Raw genomic sequence first — 23,353 nt, 5'->3', positions numbered from 1 at the left:
CAGATACGCAAAAATGGATGCCGCCAGCAATCAGTCAAACTCCTCACAGTAATTACCTCCCTTGGCAGAATTGTAACGCCGAAGAATTAAGGGGAGATCACTGCGTGGAGATTGGCAATCAGTCTGATCACTGTGGAGAGGTCTGTAATACGTGAATGGTGAAAAAATAATATATTTTGTACTACCTGGAGCAACTGATCTGTGACGTAGTGGAATTTAATATAAAAAAATGAGAATTAAAAGGGGTATTCCCTTTGAAAAATAGTGTACCTGTAGGAATGATTTACAAACATGGTAAGTGAATTTCAAATTTCAAATAAATTTTTATTTGAAAAAAAAAGCATTTTCTGAATATTACATTGCATGTTTATATATGTACTGTGATCTACAAAGGTACATACATAGTTAACCTGAACGTCAGCGATGTATCAGCTTAAGGAACGCCGTTTGTTCTACTCAAGTTCCCGCAAGTGCCTGAAATGAATGCACGTAAAAGCTTCTGAGGTCCTCCTTCAGGACAGATTTTCTTCGTACAGAATTTCAACATGAAGCCTTTATTTATGAGGTTATGTTCTTAAATTTATAAAATGTACATAATACTCCTATATCTAAACTTAATACCTGTAATATTAATGATATCTTACTTTTTGAAACTTGTTGGTACGTGTTAGGTTGTATGGGGGATGTGGGGGGGGGGGGGGGGGGGGTCAGGGGCTTTGGGGGATGTATGGGGTCAGAGGGGGTTTAGGGGAGTCAGAGGGGTTTGATGGGGATCAGAGGGGTTGTTTTGGCGTCTGAGAGGCTGTATGGGGTCTGAAATATTTGTTATATCAATGTTACAGGTATTTTTTTGTTACACTGGGTTTTATTCTGTTCATTTTACGGTAATGTAAAGACGGTGGTGCCAGTGGCATAATTTTGCTTCGGTAACAGTTTACCGCATACGAATATATGTATTCAAATGACGCTATGCTTTAACGCGTAATATTGAATTATAAAGAAAAAGTTCGGATCAAATATTTGATCTAAATAACATGATATCATATATCTCACGATGTTTTGTATGGTGGCTGATTTGGTACACTTCCGCGTTGCGTTATCGATAGCGACAACACAACCTTATAATGAAAAAGTTCAAGGGGGGTATAATTCTGAAAAAAAGTCTTGCTAGAGTATTGAACCTTCTCACATATGTTGAGTGATAATAAGAAACATACATATGAAGTTTAAAGAAGAAATAAAGAAGTTAAAAAAAAAACATTTTTTTCATAAAAATTCTAAGTTCAAGGGAGGCAATTCTTATAATTTTAGTGCTAGAGTTTTTATTGTCACATATGATGTGGTTCATGACCAGAAAATACCTTCAGAAGTAAATATCTTAAGAAATAAAGAAGTTATAGTGAAAAGTGTAAAATCTCGAATCAGAAATTTTGAAATTCAGTCCATTTGTTGCCATTTTTAGCAGCCAGAATTTTCAACACAGGAAGTAAAGAAAAAAATGTGCATAATCTCCAGACTGCCATCTACCCATATTTTAAGTTTCATAAGAATATTTTCAGTTCTTTTTACGTTATCACTGGATCCAGTTTATGTGTTAAATTTGCCATATTTTCAGTGTATTTTTTGCCATATCAACCAGAGTTTTCAACATAGGAAGAATAGAAAAAGACGTGCATAATCTCCATACTGCCATCTATCTATATATCAAGTTTCATAAAATATATTTTCAGTACTTTTTAAGTTATCGCGGGATCCAGTTTTGTGGACGGACGGACAGACAGACGGAGGGTAAACATATCAACCAGAGTTTTCAACATAGGAAGAATAGAAAAAGACGTGCATAATCTCCATACTGCCATCTATCTATATATCAAGTTTCATAAAATATATTTTCAGTACTTTTTAAGTTATCGCGGGATCCAGTTTTGTGGACGGACTGACAGACAGACGGAGGATAAACCTAAAGTCCCCTCCGATTAAATCGGTAGGGGTCTAATTAGCAACAACTATCTGTTAAATGTTTTGGAATTACGAATAACTACCAACTACCTACCTTGAAGTAATCCTATGTTATAGTCCATCCAAGTTGTAAAAAGATACAATGTAAATGTTTTGCCATTAACTGTAGGTTTATTTGTAGTTCTTGTGACATTAAAAATGCAAGAAACAAATGACATATTAAAAGTAAATAGAGATAAGAAGAATCCTTTAAGAAAACCCAACACGACAGAACTGAAAATGTTGCAGGCTCGGTTTGATTGAGCTTGTTCATGGACGGTACTGTCAAGTGCAAACTACCGTCCACAACCCCTAGCACCGGCTTTAGCAGAATTCAACATTTAACATGGACTGGTACAATTTTAAATTTTGAGACATCTGCAGATGTGTTCATATTGCGGTTATCATGGAACCTTCAATGTGATACTAAGTGCTATTCCATGAAAAGCGGCATATGGTCCCCAGGTAAAAAAAAATGCGCTTGCCCTAAACGAGAAAACAATGGACGAATCTAAATGAAATGGAATTTTGAAAGAGGGGTCAGAGGTTATGAAGCCTGCATATCACAGATAAGACGTCAAAAGACAAATTTAAAGAGCAGGCCACATATCCTAAGGGTGATTCAACAGTATTCAAGTAAGGAATACTGGAACCACCCAACAAGAAAAAAAGCCGAATAGAAAGAACTAAATTACCACAAGCAATAATGTCGTGCTGAACGATCAAAAACTACAAGTTCAACAATCAATTGTGTTTCTCTAGTTTAACAGAAGAGGAATATTCTTTTGAATGAATTTACTCATAATTATGTTTGATGTGAAACAACCGTCTAGAAACTCTGCTGGCACAAATCCTTGTTAAACATGCCCTTTTCAAAAATTTTCAATCTTTATTCCGTTTCCTTTCTACACTTCATTCTTTTTTATAGTTACCCATATTTTTAGTGTTAACAATGCACTTGGTACTTTTATGTCTTTGGAATTGACAATCACATCTGATAAGTACATTATTGGAATAGGTTTTTAAATCCATTTCTTACTATTCGATAGTTTTGCAAGAAAATTTATTCCGTTTTCATGCCCCCGTATTGATAGACAGGGAGGGTATGATGTTTTGATTCGTCAACTTTATCGTCGTGGCATTAGAATAAAGGCTCTTCAATTCATACCCTATTCAAACTTTACAGATGCATGCTCTATGTTGCACTCGACCCGCAAAACCAACATACAGGTCGCGGTAAAAGGTCACTCTCCGAAGAAATGGTGTTCATTAGTGTATTTTCAAATTCAAATATTTCAATCTTTTCAAGCTGTTATAGTAGTAAAAGGTTGCATAAAGAAGCAATGCATTTTTAACGTTTGGGTATATGTGTACTTTTGGCGGTAGTGGTAGAGATGCTGGCGTTGTTGTTATTGTTGTTGTTGTTGTTTTTTGTTGATGATAATGATGATGATGTTATTGTTGTTGCTGGTGTCCATGTTCATGTGCATGCTGCTGCTGTTGTTGTTGTAAAATTTTAATTATTAGATGAGATCGAGTATGATAATTTAGATTGTTATTGCCAAATTTGATTTTCAACAATGTTTTTATTCAATGTTTACAAAGTTGTCCTTCTTCGTGATCACATAAGGTTATCCGTTTCGTGTAAATTAATGACATTAGACAAGGAAGTTTTAGATTGCTTTATTTTCAAAATATATATAAAACATTATTGGAAAAGGTTTTTAAATCCATTTCTTACTATTCGATAGTTTTGCAAGAAAATTTACACCGTTTCCATGCCCCCGTATTGATAGGCGGGGAGGGTATGATGTTTTGATTCGTCAACTTTATCGTCGTGGCATTAGAATAAGGGCTCTTCTATTCATACACTATTCAAACTTTACAGATGCATGCTCTATGTTGTACTCGACCCGCAAAACCAACATACAGGTCGCGGTAAAAGGTCATTCTCCGAAGAAATGGTGTTCATTAGTGCATTTTCATATTCAAATGCTTTTATCTTTCCAAGCTGTTATAGTAGTAAAAGGTTGCATAAAGAAGCAGTGCATTTTTAACTTTTGGGTATATGTGTACTTTTGGCAATAGTTGTAGAGATGCTGGCGTTGTTGTTATTGTTGATGTTGTTGTTGTTGTTGTTGTTGTTGATGATGATGATGATGTTATTGTTGTTGCTGGTGTCCATGTTCATGTGCATGCTGTTGTTGTTGTTGTAAAATTTTAATTATTAGGTGAGATCGAGTATGATAATTTAGATTGTTGTTGCCAAATTTGATTTTCAACAATGTTTTCATTCAATGTTTACAAAGTTGTCCTTCTTCGTGATCACATAAAGTTATCCGTTTCGTGTAAATTAATGACATTAGACAAGGAAGTTTTAGATTGCTTTATTTTCAAAAAATATAAAATACGATTATTTATGCGGAACATTGAAAATAAGAACGTCCTACTAACATATCATTAACTGAAATAAAAATGTCGGCTGATTTACTCAAGCGTATTTAGAAAATTTGAAAACTGTCTTCGTGCGTTCGCATATTTACATTTTGGCGCGAAAATGCGAATGGACCACAAAGTCACTTCGTGTTTTCGACTGTTCGTTGCGAAAAAATCGACATGGTAAAATATAGCCTCAATAAATGAAAGCTATGGTTATAAAATATAGTTAATATATATATATATACCTCCGTTAATACTTTATGTCAACTTATTTGATATTTGAGAGCGTTTTCTGACGAATACAAAATAAAATTGCCTTGTCAACAAAATTACGGTTAAAGGAAAACTTCGTTGTTGTTGTTTTATTATTAATTAGTATTATTGTTTTTTGTGTGCATTGTTTTAGGCACGAATGGGCAACTGAGTAGAACCACCGACGTTCCATAGAAAAAGCAATATCTTGAATACATGTACTATTTTATATATGTACATTTCGAGTTTATGACTATGGCGAGTTTGATGTCGTCTTATACAGAATTTAATATTTAAACTGAATTATACAAAAAAATACACAAAGTTTTTGGGTCCCTTGGCTCTACAGTTTTGTTTTGGGGCATTTTTGGGGTGCTTCATAACACCGCCTTTCCTTTGTTTTTTTTTTAAAACATAATTAAAAATGATTTTCCTATATTTATCTAATCTACAAAGTTTCTACATTTTCCCATTCGTTTCCGTCTGGTTTCGACGCCCCGTAACATCTAAAAAAAAAAGTGATAAATTAAAATTCAATTTTTGTTTTTTTAATTTAGCATGATTCTACTTATCGACTATTCATAAGCAAACACCAAAAACCACACATGTCAAAATTAGATATATCAATACCTGTTTTTAAAAATTTTGGTTTCTATATAAACTTTTTCCGCCAACCTTCTTTTAAATAGAAGATTTCCCATTCCCGATTATATTTGAGTATAAGCAGAAGTTATAACAAGCATCAACAAACTTAGCCTTACTATGAAAAATTTCAGTCATTTCAAAAATTGTAGGTATGAATGATACGCACATTTCTACTGTACTTTCTTCAGTTTATATTGTAATGTTATTATTTTATATGTTTTTACACAAATAAAAGTGTCTATACTTGAATGAAATATGTAAGGCCGATGAATGTATCTATTTTAAGGGTAGTTGTAAAAGGAGAATAAATATTATATTATTTTATATTATTGAATAAGCCAGGTCGATTTGGTCAAATTTCGATAGGTAAGATTGAAAGCTTTCTCCCATAGACAGAACATGAATGGTGTCAAAATAATATATTTTGTACTACCTGGAGCAACTGATCTGTGGCGTAATAGTGTTTATTATATAATAATGAGAATTCCCTTAAAAATAGTGTACCAGTAGGAATAATTTACAAACATGGTAAGTGAACTTTTATCCAAATTTGTAAACCGTACGGGATCACCTTGTTTCCAGATTTTTTTATCAATATTCCTTTCCCTGCCGTTAAAATAAGTAAAAAATCTGGGAGCAAAGTAATCCCTTGGAAGCATTAATCACAACAAAATTACAAGAGAATTGCAGACTCGGTTTTATTGAGGCTGTACATGAGGGATAATGAATACGTGCAACATCCCTCAAGCCCACTAGCATCGGCTTGAGCGGATCTCAATTCTCAACACTTAATAGTGCTGGCATAAATGATCCTGAAGGACCAGAAAAATATAACAACACTGAAGTGAAGTACGGGGACCTTTTAAAGCTGCCACACAACACTTGACACCTGCTGTTGTGAAGTATAAAAATCTGGAAACAAAGTGATTCCTCGGAAGCATTAATCACAACAAAATTAGAAGAGAATTGCAGACTCGGTTTGATTGAGTCTGTACATGAAAACTTCAGAAAAAATGTAGGCGGACATGCTTTATTACTTTGAGGTAATTCGAGTGCAGTAACGAGTTGTGCATTAATGGTATACGATTAACACTGTCACGTGTTCAAAAGAAAGGTCTCAGTCAATATAAAACATGTTTTAAGTGTGTTTGTTTAAGTTGTAGAAAGAGCATCGAAACAAGAGTCTAGTATAAATCAGATTGCTGAGTGCTTTGTTGTTCTTTCTCTTTTGTATCATAGGCAAAAATTAAAACATGTTCCCTGTCGTCACAATATTAAACCCCAGAAAAAAGTAATCAATGTACGAGTATCTGAATATGACTTTGTTCTATCGTTATTTCTTTATTTCTTTCCCTGTCGTCGCAATAAGTTAACCCAAGAAAAAATTAACCAATCGACGAGCAGCCTGTGAGTGCGGGTAACTAATATCAGCACTCCAGTAACTGTTAACGCACTGTGCGTGTATTGGTAGACGATTTAACTCACGTTTTTAATAGTTATGTCTCCAAACTATGATACAATTGATGTTTAAGTCGATTTCAAACACTTTTAGTTGCGGATATTTCTAAATACAAAATTTCAAGAGAAAAGCATAATCCCTAAAGAAAGCCCGGCACGGCAAAATTGAAAATGATGCAGGCTCGGTGTGATTAATGGTTAATACCAACAATAACTAATCCTTTGTTCTCCCTATCTAGCTAGCTGATTTGATTGATAAACTATCATTGATGTGTTTCATAGACAGGTATTCTATACACACATCATCTGCAGTTGTATATCAGTTTGTTTTACTTTTAATTTAAAAAATCTAAAATGTTTTATTCAATCTAAACTCAGAGTATATAAGCAAGTCTACTTCCTCTTTTTGCAAGTAAGGTTCAAGTTTAAATGTATAGGTTCCCAAATAAGGTAACCAGTGATCGGATGTAACTTGTGATTTTACTTGCAAGACTTGGTACATATTAAAGTATATAGGCTCACAAGACAGGGTACAATGTTTTTGTTTATATACTGAAACTGTTTCAATACGCCAAGTCATCAATTCTTTTGTTGTGGTTGGTGTGGTTGTTGTTGTTGTTGTGGTTGCTGCCGTTGTTGTTGTTGTTTGTTGTTATTGTTCTTGTTGTGTTAGAATCTTTGGGATTCATTGTAATAGAACGTTCATTGCGATATTTTAAAATATAGTAATTAGTAAAAGTCTGAGTTATGGTTAGGAATCAATTCAATGAATATAAATGAAATTGTTCATACTTATGTGCACACGTTCACACATTACATTCGTTCGTTTTGTGAAAATCAAGCTTATTGATATTAGACTAGGAAGTTTTAGTATACCTCATTATCTATATGGTAAACATATGTTTGTGTTACCTGTAAAATAACAAAAGAAAGAATGTTTATCGAAGGTCACACAAAACTTGAGAATGAAATTTCAATAACTGTAAAAGCCATAAAAAGCTAGCAGTGGATTCACACGAATAACCAACTAGGTCACCTCATTATTTTTGTGTTTTAAAAAGTAAATATGTGATCAAACTTTTCATGCTGGTGGCGGGTGGATAGTGGATTGAATTAGCAACAACTAGCTGTTAAATGTTTGGGTTGTACTGATAACAACCTACTACCTATCAAATTGACGCTCATTGTTAAAGTCCATTCCAGTTGTAAAAAGATACAATGTAGGTGTTCTCCCATTAACTGTAGATGTATTTGTAGGCATGTGACATTAAATATGACAAACAAGATCAACAAGGAAAGGCATTAAAAATGAAAAATACAAATAAAAAAAAACAGATGAAATATTCAAAGTAAAAAAAGCAAATTCAACAACCACTAGTGTAACAGAAGAGGAGTATTCTTTTAATTGAATATACTCATAATAATGTTTGATGGGAAAAAAACGCCCAGAGTGATTTTAATTAGAATCTTTGTTGACACAAAATCATGTTAAACTCTCTTTTCTAGGTCTATTTGAGATTTGTTTCGGCATCTACCACCTACAAGCACCGTACTTTTTTTATGTCAAATATCTGCCTGTTCTTCATTTTGATAGGAAATTCCCTGTTCCTTTTCCAGCATTTATTACTCGAACAATCGCAACAAAGGAAAGGTTAATCTAAGATCCATTTTTGGAGGGCACTTTTTACCTTTATCAAAAGTCCCCCCCCCCCCCAACACACAAACACATGTACACACACACTCACAAACACACACGCACAGACAGACACACATAATATTAATGTTTTAAGTTTCGGCTGATGGACTATCTATCTGTTTCACTTTCTTCTTTACAGATGTTTTTGGTATTTACAGTTAGGAAATGAAAAAAATCACTTCAAAAATCATACTCATTTCCGCTAATATCAGTCTCATTTTGTACACGAACAGCCTTTTTTGGCGACGCCGGTGAGCGGCGTCGTCTATTATGGAACGCTTTTTATTTTTGCCTATGGAAGGAGCTGTTATTATTAGCAGTTAATTTCATGTTGTGTAAATTAGTTTTATTTTGATTCGTAAAAATCAAGTAAAAAAATGTGTTGTTATATTTGTATTTAATAACTTTATGTAAAAAGCATGTGCATTGTGATATTATTTTCACGAAATTGCGGGTTAAGTTTAACAGCTTGTCCCTTAGTTTTAATGACAATACTAAAACCCGGATTTCGAATATCGTTGTGGTCTAGATTGAGGCCGTATCATTTATACATTTTCAAAATTTTCCTACAAGAAGAAAGTTCACCTGCAATTGAGTATAAGGATATGTAATGGAACTGTTGTAAACGATTATCCTATTGATTTTATCCTTATTACATTTATCTGTTGCGCAGAATGGTTATTTTTACAAAGTGTACCAGTATCCGGATGTTGAAAGCTATCCGATTTTCTGCAATTACTGCTGACACATGGCCATCTATTTTTTTATGAATACTTTACCATTAATTTGCATGGCTTGATAAAATTGAACCTGCAACATTTCATAATTTTGCTGTTTATCGTGTTCTTTTGGGTTTCAGGTTTTCTTTATTTTAAGGGGAAGTAACTTATGTTTACTAAATTATTTGTTCTTTTCTGTCTATCTTAGGTATTACTTATAATACTATTTTTGTTGTATATAATTCACCAGTTGTAAGGTCATCAAAAGCATGTTAATGTTAATGTTAGGATTTCATATTAATTTAATATAAACTGGGAATTATTAATGTTATGTGCATGTACATGTATGTCTTAGACAGTAGTATATTGATATGTTGAGACTTATAATTTTTCTGCATTTAAAGAGATACAGTTATGTCATTATTCTTAAAGGGATGAGACTTTCATTTAAAGTTATAAATGATAAAACATGTATTGATTGAAAATGTCCTTAAACTTGGATCAAGCAATATAATTAATAAAGTCTCAAAAAATCATATTCTGAATAGTTATTCTATTTTTTTTCTAACATGTGCATAGTTTGAAAAGGACAGCTTCTGTCTTATCTATTTGTAATGAAGAGACACCGGTCTCAACCTCCAGGTCTCCTGAGTCAACGCGACAACAGACTGTACATAGAGTAGATTGTTACTTGCCCTTGAATAAATTTGTGCACTAAATTTATAGTGGGTGATTTGTGCCACATGAAAACCAACATAGTACAAAAAGTAACCGGGCGCCAGATGAAAACATGAAAATACAATCTACCACAAAGTGGTTTGTTTGTTGCATTTTCATGTTTTTGCCCGGTGCCCTTGATGCAAAATACAAATCAGCCTTCATAAAATTTCTTATGTTGGTCACAGGTTAATGAGTTCTGGTCAAGCTCAAAGTTTTTCTCATCCTATGACTGCATATAAGCATGAGTTCAATTTCCTATGCTCTGTAACATAAGAAATTCACGACCACAAATCGATATAGTGGGGAAATATGTTGTGGTTTAGAACTGTTTCATTATTAAAGAGAAAATGTGTAGCAGGACGGATAGCTCAGTTGGTCTTCTGAAAGTCATGGGTTTGAGTCATGGTCAGGCAGTTTCAGTCAGGGTTTAGAAGTGGTTTTTCAATTGACACATGTTTGATTCATTTAACAGATTGCATTATTTGAAATGGACAAAGGCAGTATTGCATGATACTTTTAGATCTACAAAGGGCATTTGATACAGTTGAACACACTATCCTGCACATGAAGAAGTTGTTTTTCTTCTTCTTCATGAAACTTCAAGCATCTGCCATATATAATGACATTCTTACATGGTTTAAGTCTTATCTCTGATAGTAGCTGGTTGATGTGGCTGGTACTTATTCTACTACTGCTCTGAGTACCTATGCTGTCCCCCTGATGTTCATTTTAGGTCCTCTTTTATGTCTAATATATGTCAATTACATGTCTTCAACCCTAAGCAATAAGCTTTTATTATAATGCACAGGCACGAGTATCAGACCTTGGATGAAAAAATATGGCCAGATTGATAAAAAAACCTGTGTTCATCTTAAAAGTGTCAACAACCAAAATAAATTGTAAATAATGACCCCCTTTAAAAATATACTTCAAGTTGATAGTATATTTTTAAAGGGGATCATTATTTACATCATTATTTACATTTTTTGTTTTGGTTTTTATAAACACAGTTTTTTTATCAATCTGGTCATCTGGTCATATTTTTTCTTCCCAGGTCCGATACTCGTGCCAGTGATTATATGCTGATGACTCAGGAATCCTTGTGTCTCATAAATGAAATCTGAAGAAATTCTTTCTTATAACATGAGTCTTATAAGATTGCTTAATTGACTATAAATTGCCTTTGCATCTTGGCAAGACAGAGTCTATTCTTTTTTGGTTTAAGTTTCAACTTAACCTGGCCATAGCCTCCAGGTCACATGTAATGGTACTGCTATAAAGTACACATCTTTTGTTAAGTATTTAGGTGCAAATCTGGATCAAATTCTTTTGGCGTCGCCCTTTGATGCTTTGCATCAATGCTTTTCTTGTCTTAAATTTTCTTCCTTTTTCTTTCTGAACTCCCTTCTTTTTCACGAATTATGATGATGTTGTTATTGTTGTTTTGACGACATTAGACAAAGAAGTTTTAGTTCAAAATATATAAAATACGATAATTTATGCGAAACAATAAAAATAAGAATGTCCTACTGACATATCATTAACTGGAATAAAAATGTCGGCTGATTTACTTCAGCGTATTTATAAAATTTGAAATTTGTCGGATGTTTAAATTTTGGCGTGAAATTGCGAATGAACAGCAATATGACAGGTCACTTCGTGTTTTCGATTATTCGTTGCGAAAAAATTCGACATGGAGAAATTCATCCACCATAAATTAAAGCTTTTAAAACTGTTATAAAATACAGTTAAAATATATACTTCCGTTAATACTTTGTCACTTAATTTGATAGCTTTGTCTGACGAATACGTACGAAATAAAATTGCCTTGTCATAAAATTTATCTGACGGTTTAAGGAAAACTTCGGGACTGTAACGGATAGTATTCCTTATGAAGCATGTGAGAGTAACTCTACCCTGCTAAAAACATTGAGGTAGGCAACTAACATATAATTATCAAGAAGAAAATAAAGTTGCAATTAGAGTTTGAGAAATACCTTCTAAAAACAACTGCATCTATATGGTATGTAATTCAAAAGTAAAGACGGCGTTATTATAACATAATTCTTGCCCACATGATATTATAAACCAAGAAAACCCCTTTATCATGCAGATGTCAATAATTAAGTTGTTGTTGTTGTTATTTGTTTTTTTATCATTAGTAGTAGTATTGTTTTTCTTTTATTATTAGTAGTTTTTATTGTTTTTGTGCATTATTACAGGCACGAATGGGCAGCTGAGTCGAACCTACGACGTTCTATAGAAAAAGCAGTCTTGAATACATTTGTAAATTTCGAGTATGACTATGGCAAGTTTGATGTAATCTTAAACAGAATGAAATATATTAAAACATAAGCAGATGTGTCCATACTGTGGTTTAACATGATTTATATGATTTATATATATCTACAATGGATGGCTACATTTCCTCTTCGTCCTTTCTAGTTTTGACCTCTGTAACATTCTCACGAAACAAAAACAGTGAGTTAAATTAAAATTTGACAAACTTGAACTTAATTGATTTAGCATGAGTTACTGGTTCATTTCCTTCACTCATACTGATATCCTACTATATGGATGAAACTTGCCTCAGAGGCCAAACGACAGTCTGGGAATGGAACCACCGTAGTTCATCGCTCTCCAAAGAAGGTAAAGACTATTGCATCAGCTATAAAGGTTATGACATCGATTTTTCTAGGATACAAGTGGTAGATTTTCTGCAAACAATCAATTGCATATATTCTGAAACACTTCTTAAGCAGTTAAGAGATGACTAATATAGTGTCATCATACATGCAGTTGAAGAATTTTCAAACGGTCACGTGAACTTCTTTAATTCATGCAATCAAACCGTAACATACGGAGCTCACAATTTCTAAATCTGCTCTCTTTATCTATTTATGAATGAATATTCTATATAATTATGACCTTATGAATTCTGCTTAACCCGGTTTTAGGGGGCGTGGACGGTAACTTGCATTATCCAGTACCGTCGATGATCAGGCTCAATCAAACCGAGCCTGCAGCATTTTAAATTTTGCCGTGTTGGGCTTTCTTTATATATATATATATATTACTAGAGATATAAGATGACTGTACACGTGTATATACAGTATACATTGTACACGGCTGTATAGAAATATGTATGAAATTGTAACTGTTTGAATCTTAATTGATATTAAATTATATGATTACAAGCATCTGTTCTTCAGATTTGGACTACTGTAACATTTTTGTCATTTGTTTGTTAATTTATTTTCTCGACCTATGTACATGATAAAATTAAATAATATGTTATGCATATATATTTATATACATTTCAAAAATTGTTTGTATGAATGATAAACACATTTCTACTGTACTTTGTTCAGTTTATTTTGTAATGCTATTATTTCATATATTTTTACAAAACAAATAAATAAAGTGTCTTGAATGAAATATGTTAAATTGCAAAATGCAATGCCGATGAATGGTATCTATTTTTGGGGTAGTAATAAAAGGGGAATAAATATTATATTATCTTATATTATTGAATAAACCAGATCGAATGTCAGTCGGTAAGATTGATAGCTTTCTTTCATAAGGTGTAAAAATTTATACATTTGTACTACCTGGAGCAACTGATCTGTGACGTAGCGGAGTTTAATTTATAATAATGAGAACTAAAAGGGGTATTCCCTTAAAAATACTGTACCTGTAGGTATAATTTACAAACATGGTAAGTGAACTTTTATCCAATTTTGTAAATTAAATTTCATATAAAAATAGCCTTTTCTGAATATTACATTGCATGTTTATATATGTATTGTGATCTACAAATGTACATACATAGTTAACCGATGTATCATATGATAACCCCCATACTTTTTACATGTATAAACATACAATATCATATTGAAGGTTTTATGCTACATATATTTAAAAAATTTGTTTAAGGTAAACCGTTATAGGATTTTTGTTTACTTTACTGTATACATGTTACGATTTCCTTGCTGATTGATTAAATACTAGTAGAGAACAGTTAAACTTTGTTGGTTGGAATCCCGCCGGGGACATGTTATAAAGCTAAACATCAAGACTAAGAAATGCCAGTTGTTCTACTCATGTTCCCGCACGTGCCTGAAATGAATGCACGTAAAATCTTCTGAAGTCCACCTCCAGGAAAGCTAGATAATCGTCGTAAATATGACCTTTTAAACGAGTTGGTGTGGCTGAAAACCCAAGCAAAAAGAACATATGAGCCGCGTCACGATAAAACTAACAAAATGGGTTTGCGACCAGCATTGATCCAGACCAGCCTGTGCCTTCGCGCAGTCTGATCAGGATCCATGCTGTTCGCTTAGAAACCCTTTTACAAGTAGAAAAACTGATAGCAAACAGCATGGATCTTGATCAGACTGCGCGGAGGCGCAGGTTGGTCTGGATCCATGCTCGTCGCAAACCCACTATGTTGGTTTTGTCGTGACGCGGTTTATAGTGTTTATTTCCTTTCAATACAAACGATTTTCTCGTTTTTTAATATGTCTTCATGAGTTTTTTTCGTTTTATTTGTTTAAATGTTTTCCATTTAATTACAATGATAATTACATGTTTAACGACCATAATCTGGTTAAAGGAAGATTAAATGACAAAGTTTTATTCATCTAGATCTTTTTTAACAAACTTTATAATAAATACATGATACGGAAGAGTAAATAAGAATTATTCGACTTAACTTAAACTTCGTTATATCAAGACATTCAATCAGATGACCTTTGTCATAGTTTCTGCATAAAATGTACAAGTTAAAATGTTGTGCGGCCCAATTAGCATATGATTTTAACATATAAATTAAAGCGGGTACTTTTACGTTTGAGTAACCAAACTCTGGGTTGAAAGAAACCGTCTTGTAGGAACAATCAAAATGATACGAGACTCAACTTTTAAGTTGAGCAAATCCCCAAACACAGTAAACTGCATTATTTAACCTTGCAGTCCATGGAGAGGCGGAAATATGAACATTCACTCATTTTCTCAGCGATTCCCCTTACTAACAAAATATTCAAAAGTTGCAAGAATAGTTAGGTATCATGATTGGGAATGAAGATTTTCTACGTACAGAAGTTAAATATGAAGCCTTTATTTATGAGGTTATGTTCTTAAATTCATAAAACGTGCAGAAAACTCCTATATCTAAACTTAATAGCTGTAATATTAATGATAACTTACTTTTTAAAACGTGTTGGTACATGTTAGGTTATATGGGAGATGTGTGGGGGTCAGGGGGTTTGAGGAAATGTATGTGGTCAGATGGGGTGTATGGGAGTATGAGGGGTGTATGGGGATCAGAGGGGGTGTTTTGGCGTCTGAGAGGCTGTATAGGGTCTGAAATATTTATTATATCAATATTACAGGTATTTTTTTGTTACACTGGGTATTAATCTGTTCATTTAACTGTTTTGTGAAGACGGTAGTGCCAGTGGCATAAATTTGCTTCGGTAACATTTTACCGCATACGAATATATGTATTCAAATGACGCTATGCTTTAACGCTTAATTTGATAAATAACTTTGCTGATTTATCATAATCAATTTGGTAATATTGCATCATACAGGTCCATACTTATTGAATTATAAAAAAAATTCGGATCAAATATTTGATCTGCATAACTAGAAATCGTATATCTCACGGTGTATTGTATGATAGCTGATTTGGTACACTTCCGCGTTGCGTTGTCGATAGCAACAACACAACCTATATCGTTATCGCTTTCTCGTCTTGTCGCTAGCGACAGTATGACAAAGCGCCAAAATGAGTGTTGTTGCTATGTCGTATTGTCGTCCAGTCGCTAGCGAAGCAAGCCAACCGGCGCGTTTTCGTGCGGGCGTGTTTTCGCGATGTCGCCCTGTCGCTTGAATTCTATACAACAATGCGACAACGCACAGTTTGGCGCTTTGTCATGCTGTTATTATTCTTATTTTTATTATTATTATTATTATTATTATTATTATTATTATTATTATTATTATTTTATTACAGACCTTTTCATTAGTTTATATACTGTTGTTTGCTGTGGTCAATGTCTATGGACTAGGAAAGACAATACTAGATGGGGACGTCTACATTCAATTCATAGGAGCCATTTATTCCAACTCATCATGTAATACTATCGAGGCGGAAACAGTACAAAATATTCAAGCCATTAAATGGACATTAACAAAGCTCAATGATGCGGACTACATTCCTAACCTTAACATTGGTAACCTTATTTTATTTTATTTTATTAAATAAGAGGGGCCACCGTAGCCGAAAGTTTAAATTCTTTCACTTCAAATCGCCCTTTTCCCTTTAAATTTGATGTGAGTTCGGCACTGATTATTTCATGTTAGGAAGCTATCCAGCTAGTGTATAGAAGATAGATGATTCTACTCTGGTTCCCGCTTTTGCCTGGAATTATGCTTGAAAGAATATGCCTAAGAAGTCTATGGCCATTCAGTCCAGTCAGGCTCAATAGTTTGGCCGTCCAACTTCAAACTTGCATCAAAAGTTATATCCCAAAAGTTGTAAGTGAAGATTCCATTGGACAAATCAATTTGAGAAATTTAGCATATTAAGGGTTAATATTAATTATTTTTTTAATATAAGGCACGTTTTCACTTCAAATGTAAGGCTAATAATTATGAAGTTCGCCACGACATTATGAACATAAAACAAGGCCATTATGCAAAAAGTACGGCGATTATGAGAAAACCCGGCTATTATGAGATTGGAGAATTAAGATTGGCTATCCAGCTCGGCCATTATAAATCTGCTTTTTTCTTCATTGGAAACAGCTGACATTTTGAATTGCTGCAAGGTAGGTTTCCGAGATATTTTTAAAACAAGACTCTCATTTGCATACCTCACTATAACGGAATTTCACATTCGTTATTTTTTGTTCACTAAGTACTTACCTGTTTTAGATTATGAGTATTTAATTAATAAATTTGTCAATAATTAAGTGTTTTCATAATGGCCTTTCTATTGGGCTTTAGACTGTCATTTTACCCTTAGGCAAAAGACAGTCTTCAGCCCAATAACAAGGTCAATAAGTAACCACATAATTATTAACATAATAATAATTGTAGGTCTTCGGATTAGCCAGACTTGTAAAAAGAGGGGAGAACCTGAAAAATTAACACTCCAGATGGCAACGGAAATGTACAATAATAGTGGAAAAGATGTCAGAATAATTGGTAATATCATATTTTACATTTATTTATAACGAAATCGTTTCCGATGTTTTAGATATTCATTTAAATTGTACTATGTTTTTGTGAATATATATGTGATAAAATGTGTGTACGTACATATGTATAAACATACAAAAAACCGTGAATATTAAATTACGTTTATATATTGGTCAAAACTGATTGCCAATATTCGAGTAAATGGATAATTATCTTAATTTTGTCAGATGTCCTTGACACTTTTTTATTTCGTAGTTACGAAATACGAAATAATGAGAAGTAAACTGAAGAAGCGTTTAAAAGTGTTTAACCGCTCCTCTTCTTCCGTGTTTAATGCAATGTTACTGAATGTTTACGTTATTACGAAATATCTTTTCGTATTTACGAAATACCATTTTGTTTTTAGCTATAGGAAGAGCTGTTGTACGCACTCCGGTGTCGGTTAAGTTTGGTATCTCCAAAACTACTAAAGGGGAATGGTTTGATACTTCACACACTTACTTGAGAGCATAATAGAATATCAAACATGTGTTTTACAATGTTTTAATAGTGAATTTATTTACAACTGACAAAAGAAGCGCTTACAAATAACGTATCTTAGTAAACAAAAATAATATTTCATCAATCCGTGTAAAATATGGAATTTTTTTTTAGGCGTTATAGGGTCCGACTACAGTTTTGAAACTGAAAGTATCTCACGACTGTTGAGCTCCCTACCGGAAGAAAATCGTCTGCTTCAAGGTGCATTTTCTGCTACCTCAGCGTCTCTTCGAGACAGAAATGTTTACAAAAACTTCTTTAGGACAATCCCACCAGATGATATTCAAGTTGAGGTAAAATTTGTTCTAAGCTTTACACCACATCATTTTCATGAAAAAGTCAGCAAACATCTTTTCTTTTTTAATTTATCTAGTGAGATAATAAACGAACTTTGGAGTATGAGTTTTTGGTAAAGTTTCATGTGTTATTGGATTTCTTAAAATTCTGACAACCTTTTGTGTCACACAAATCCCCAGCGCTTGTTTGCAAACATTAAATCGCTAGGTATCGTCAGGTTATACAAGTAAAGTTGAAAAGATTGATACTTTTACTTCCTCTACATTTGGAGAGCAAAGTCAATGTCCAGATCATAGTTTATTCATGTAGCCCGGGGTTCTATGATATCAAGGTACTTAACATTTATCGGAAAATATTTAAATATAAATATCATAAATGAATGAGATTTTTCTTCCATCTTATAAATGAACCTTTTCCAGAACTGTTTCTCAAAAAATTATTTCAAAAGAACCAATAAAAATGACATTATTTAGAATATTTTCAATGCCTGCCATTTTGGGTCATTTCAGAGGAGGTTACTGCGGTATCAAGGTAATCCCCAAAAAAAGCAAGTATGGAAGGATTGATGGGTCAAAACTTTCAGGTTAAGTTGTGAAAAACTTCCATCAGTTAACTTGCTATAAAATTAAAACTTTATGAACAGACTATATGTCAGTATATGTGTTTATAACATATTTTAATTGACTGTGTAAAAACCATTAAGGAAAATGGTAGTCAAATATGAAGATTTTATAAAATAGTTTTCTTGCCACAAATACATTCATTATTCACCAAATTAAATTTATTGGCAGATGAAAATGAATCTAGTGTGCAAGTTTTACAAATATTAGCATCATCGTGTGTTGCTTTTACTAGCAGTCACAGAAAATTTAAATATCTTGATATCATAGAACCCTTGATATCATAGGAACCGAGTATATTATTCTTCTGAAAAAATAACAATTTTGATTATACAAAATAGAAAACTTGAACTCAAATTTTAGGTGATGATAGAGTTTATGGAAGCGTTGAACTGGACATACATGGCAATTATTTACGACGATGATTCATATGGAAGAGGAGGCAAAGATGAACTTCTCTTGCAGAGTAAAGGTCTTGATGTTTGCTTTCCTGTCTTGATTGCTGTTAATACAACATACAATAATGAAATTGAATTGGAAACAGACATAAAAGACAAAATAATTGGGGCAGATGTACCTATTTCCGGTGTTTTGGTATTTGGAAGCTCATTTTTAGCTGACCTTGTCCTGATTGTTACTGAAAAAGTTGTCAAAAATAACAAAAATGTTGTTCATCCCGTTTTTCTATTCTCGGAAGCTGGGGGATATATCCAGGGACGGCACGAAAATATTTCAAAGGGAGCTTTTGTTTTAAGTCCACCTAAAAGGGTAATCAGCAGCTTTCAGGAACATTGGACACAGATCTTTACAGATACGTCTAAACTGTATCAGGAAATTGAATCAAATTCATTGATTCGAGAAGTATATACAGAAATATTTAACTGCACTCCCGCTGACACAAAAGAAATTAACACGTGTCGCCAGTTGACTAAACCTGAATTTGTAGAGGGGTTTTCCCTTCGGTTTTTTAAAAATGCCTTCAAAATTTTAGTGTTTGCTAGGTGTGAAGAAATATTTTTTGAAAGCTCCCCTAACAAAGAAATTGTGCCGTTTTCGGACATAAAAAACCCCAAGATAGTTTTTTTAAAAAATTGTCTTCCATAACAGAAAAAAATTTTAAAATTTGGGTATTCCCAAAAATTTAAAGAGTTCGAACCCAAAATTTAGTTGAAAATTTTCGAAAAATCTTTTGAGACAACCTGCCTGCGATTTCCCAATATATGAGTTACCAGTCATCAAAAATTCAAGACGAAAAGAAAGAAATTGCATGATTAAGGTGAGACAACAAAGGTACAATTCCTTCAATTTTTACTTTTATTTTTTTTTAACTCTTTGATCAAATGTTTTTATATTTTAGAAAATTTTTTAGACCAAACAATTTACCATGAAAAGAAATGCGAGATAATCTTTAATAACTATTAGTGAGGTAGGATTTCATAATATATCTCTTAAACTGATTTCTATTTTTATATTTTTGAATTGTTAAGGTTGCCGGGTACAAGAAATCAAAAGAATTGAATGTTATCTCATCAGATATAAAGGATTACAACATAACAGGCTACGAATTGCTGTGGCCGAATATTCGAAAGGCACAGTGTCCTGATGGAAAGCTTTGTCCACATTGCCACACCGATCTGTCTGAAGAATCCATTTTGTTCATCCCAGGTGACATGTATATTATTGGAGTTGTCCCTATTCATACCAAAGGATCCACTCCATTGAAGTGTGGAGAAATCAAAAAAGGAGGTTTGGATATTGCCGAAACAATCCGGTTTGCTGTGAAAGAGGCTAAATCGAAGCCTGAAGCGAATATCGGGATAGTTATAATAGACAGCTGTAATGATCCACAAATTATTCAGGAAAAGATATTAACATTACATAGATTTGGAGTTTATGTAAAAGACCGGTATATACCTATTGGTGACAAAATCCTTGGTTACATTGGTGGCTGGTCTAGCGATGTCAGCAAAGCCGTTGCAGATATTATTTCGCGCTTAGAGTATCCACAAATAAGTTACGCCTCAACGGCTCCTATTTTAAGTGACAGATCAATATATCCATATTTCCTTCGAACGCCTATCCCGGATGGTAAACAAGCGGAAACTATCCTGAAGATTGTAGAGAGACTACAAGGAAACTTTATTCAAATTGTTCACAGTGAAGGTGCGTACGGCGAGGGCGGTAGGGATCTTTTGCTGGACTACATAAGAAACGGAAAGTTTGATATGTGTGTCTCTCAGACAATATCCTTTAAAACCGACACGAATGGAACTGATGTACTTTCTAAACTACGGAAGTTTTCAAAGGCTCATATTGTGGTCCTTTTTCTTGGTTCATTTGACGTCGTGCAGTTATTTAAAACATTCAATATGATCGACAGAAATGAATTTCTTTTTATAAGTTCGGAAGGATGGGGCACTAGATTTGACGTTGAATTGTACAGAAAACTCAATGGCTGTATCACTGTAACGTCACAATTAAACGTTAATGAGAAACTGAAAGACCACTTTGCTTCACTTAAACCTGATCGTTCAAATATAAATCAGTGGATTCGACCATACATGGAGAAAGAATTTGATTGTTATTTTGAATGGAGTTATGACAAAAGATCGAGGAAAAAGTGCAAGTACATACAAAATTTTGTTATTTTTGTATATTTTAATACTATATAGATGTTTAATACTATCTTACAATTCTTTATTACGCTAGTTGCCATTCAACTTAAGGAACAACGATGGCCGTTTGTGCCTGAAATAACGCACGAAGGGAGCACTTGAGGTCTTCCTCCACTAGTAAAGCTGAAAATCGCTATATGGCTTATACTGTGTTGTTGAAAAACATAACGTTTTAAATGCTTTCTAAAATTTTAAGCACTCACGACCAGAACTTAATGGAAATTATAGAAAAGTCTGTAAAGTACATAATATACTAGTACCATTAAAATAAAAGGTGTACATGCTGATAACATGTTTTCCTAAATTCGAACCATTAGATACATTTGTTTTATATCGTGATTGAGATATCATGTCTTTTAATTTCAGAGAAAATGTGTCCCTTAATGTGTTTACAACCGATTTTCGATTGGATGCATGGTCGCCGTTTGTAGAACGCGGTGTAATCGCTCTTTTGTCAAGCGCAGAAACCACGTTGAGGGAGAAATGTGATGGAAATACAACAGAACTATGTGACGCTTACAAGGCCAGCCCTGAATATGTAAGTTCGGAGAACAAGCTGAAGATCTTGCAAATCACTCATGGCACGCATTTATAAATATTTTTTTCACTATGTTAATTGCTAAAAAATATCATATTTTACAGTCCTTCCAAATTATCTTGTGTGCCCGTGTGTTTAGGAAATTCGATTTGGGTCATTTGTGGATTACCGAGGTTAAGCATAAAATTATTTACGAGTATTATCATACTGTACATTAAGATTGATAAAATAGACCTGTCATGACCGAAACCGTTCCTTCCTTCATTTAATGACAAACAAAACCACCTGTGAGAATATACAAATTAGGTACATGTATCATAAGAATTATTTTCTTAATAAAGGGCTCACAATGAATAGATTACTTTCTAGTGATAAGCAGATTCAGAAGGTTGGAAATTCGAGGGTTAACATGTCAACAACAAGGAATATTTTGATCAGATAATCGGTGACGGGATAGCAGGGTTACAAGTATATTTCGTAAATCTAGAGGAAAACGGGCAATACAAACAGGTAAATTCTTTAATATTAGCAGTAGATATCTTTCTTTTCGTAAACGTTGCTTAAAAAATTTTTTTAAGGAGAAGATTGAAAATTGTTAACTGGCTGACTCGAGTATGAAAAAAGTTTTATATAAGAAACAGGAGTATTAACCGGATTTTTTCGTAAGATTAAAAAAGTTTATGTTTTATGAAGAAAGAAAGACTACCGCCAGTCTTCGAAACATCGTTATAGCCATAAATTATTTTTTTAGAACAGTCGATTTCAGGGTTGCAATTATTAGTAAATTTGGGCTTCAAATATAATTACTTGTCTGTTCAAAAAATAATTGCATATTTCATTCTTGCTAATTGCAGTCGTAATTAACATTATTTTAATACATGCAAGTGGTTAATTTTTATCAGATTGGTGGTCAGTTTCTGTTGGCACGGAAGATGGCGGATTAGTCTTAACTTTCCAACTAGATACGTTTTATAAAATTCGGGGAGCGCATGTTAACTCAACTTGCTCTGATAACATTGAGATTTGCAAACAATGCTTTCCACGTACATCAAAGTAAGTAACACCATTAAATACAAGCACATCATTTTAAAAAGGACTAAACATATGCAAAGTTTAATAAATGAATGACATTTCATTTCATTCTGAAATGTCAGTTTATGAAGTGTTTTATGTATTTGCAATATGATATCTAGTATAAACGTTTAAAAGACAATATACAGAGGCTATTTAAGTTTTTTTTCCTAAAAATACAGTATTGATATTTTATGTGGAATGTAAAATATGACCATTTTATATCACTAATTGAAAATAAATCCTGTGTAACTCTTTTCTTTACCTTACAATTCTTAAACTTTCTCCTTTATTTTTGTGTTTTGGCTGAATAAAGAAAAAAGTAGTCCGAAAAGACATTAGTGAAAATACGGAAAATATGTTTACTGCAGTAAAAAATGATTTTTTTAGAAAAAATACTGATATTGAAATACGCAATTTTATTTCATTATTATTTTTCAATATTTTATTCATATGTAAATGATAAAACGAGACGT

The 23,353-nt window shown here is 33.2% G+C and overlaps 2 protein-coding genes across 2 annotated transcripts; both read left to right on the top strand.

The window, feature by feature from the left end:
* The first annotated feature begins 130 nt into the window (after window positions 1-130).
* Window positions 131-20,196, top strand: LOC132728540 (metabotropic glutamate receptor 7-like). The gene is made up of 6 exons (XM_060714184.1): window positions 131-294; window positions 15,947-16,166; window positions 17,035-17,142; window positions 17,791-17,969; window positions 18,957-19,594; window positions 20,127-20,196. The coding sequence occupies exons 1-6, from the start codon at window positions 292-294 to the stop codon at window positions 20,194-20,196; spliced, it is 1,218 nt and encodes a 405-aa protein (XP_060570167.1). The 5' UTR covers window positions 131-291.
* Window positions 20,038-21,878, top strand: LOC132728530 (metabotropic glutamate receptor 3-like). The gene is made up of 2 exons (XM_060714172.1): window positions 20,038-21,219; window positions 21,635-21,878. The coding sequence occupies exons 1-2, from the start codon at window positions 20,264-20,266 to the stop codon at window positions 21,861-21,863; spliced, it is 1,185 nt and encodes a 394-aa protein (XP_060570155.1). The 5' UTR covers window positions 20,038-20,263; the 3' UTR covers window positions 21,864-21,878.
* Window positions 21,879-23,353: the final 1,475 nt, after the last annotated feature.

This window comes from Ruditapes philippinarum, unplaced genomic scaffold (genome assembly GCF_026571515.1).
Source record: "Ruditapes philippinarum isolate M1 unplaced genomic scaffold, ASM2657151v2 ctg6673_1_1_1_1, whole genome shotgun sequence".
Taxonomy (NCBI): Eukaryota; Metazoa; Mollusca; class Bivalvia; order Venerida; family Veneridae; genus Ruditapes; species Ruditapes philippinarum.
Note: the sequence above shows the minus strand (reverse complement) of the source record. Positions and strands in the feature narration are given on the sequence as shown.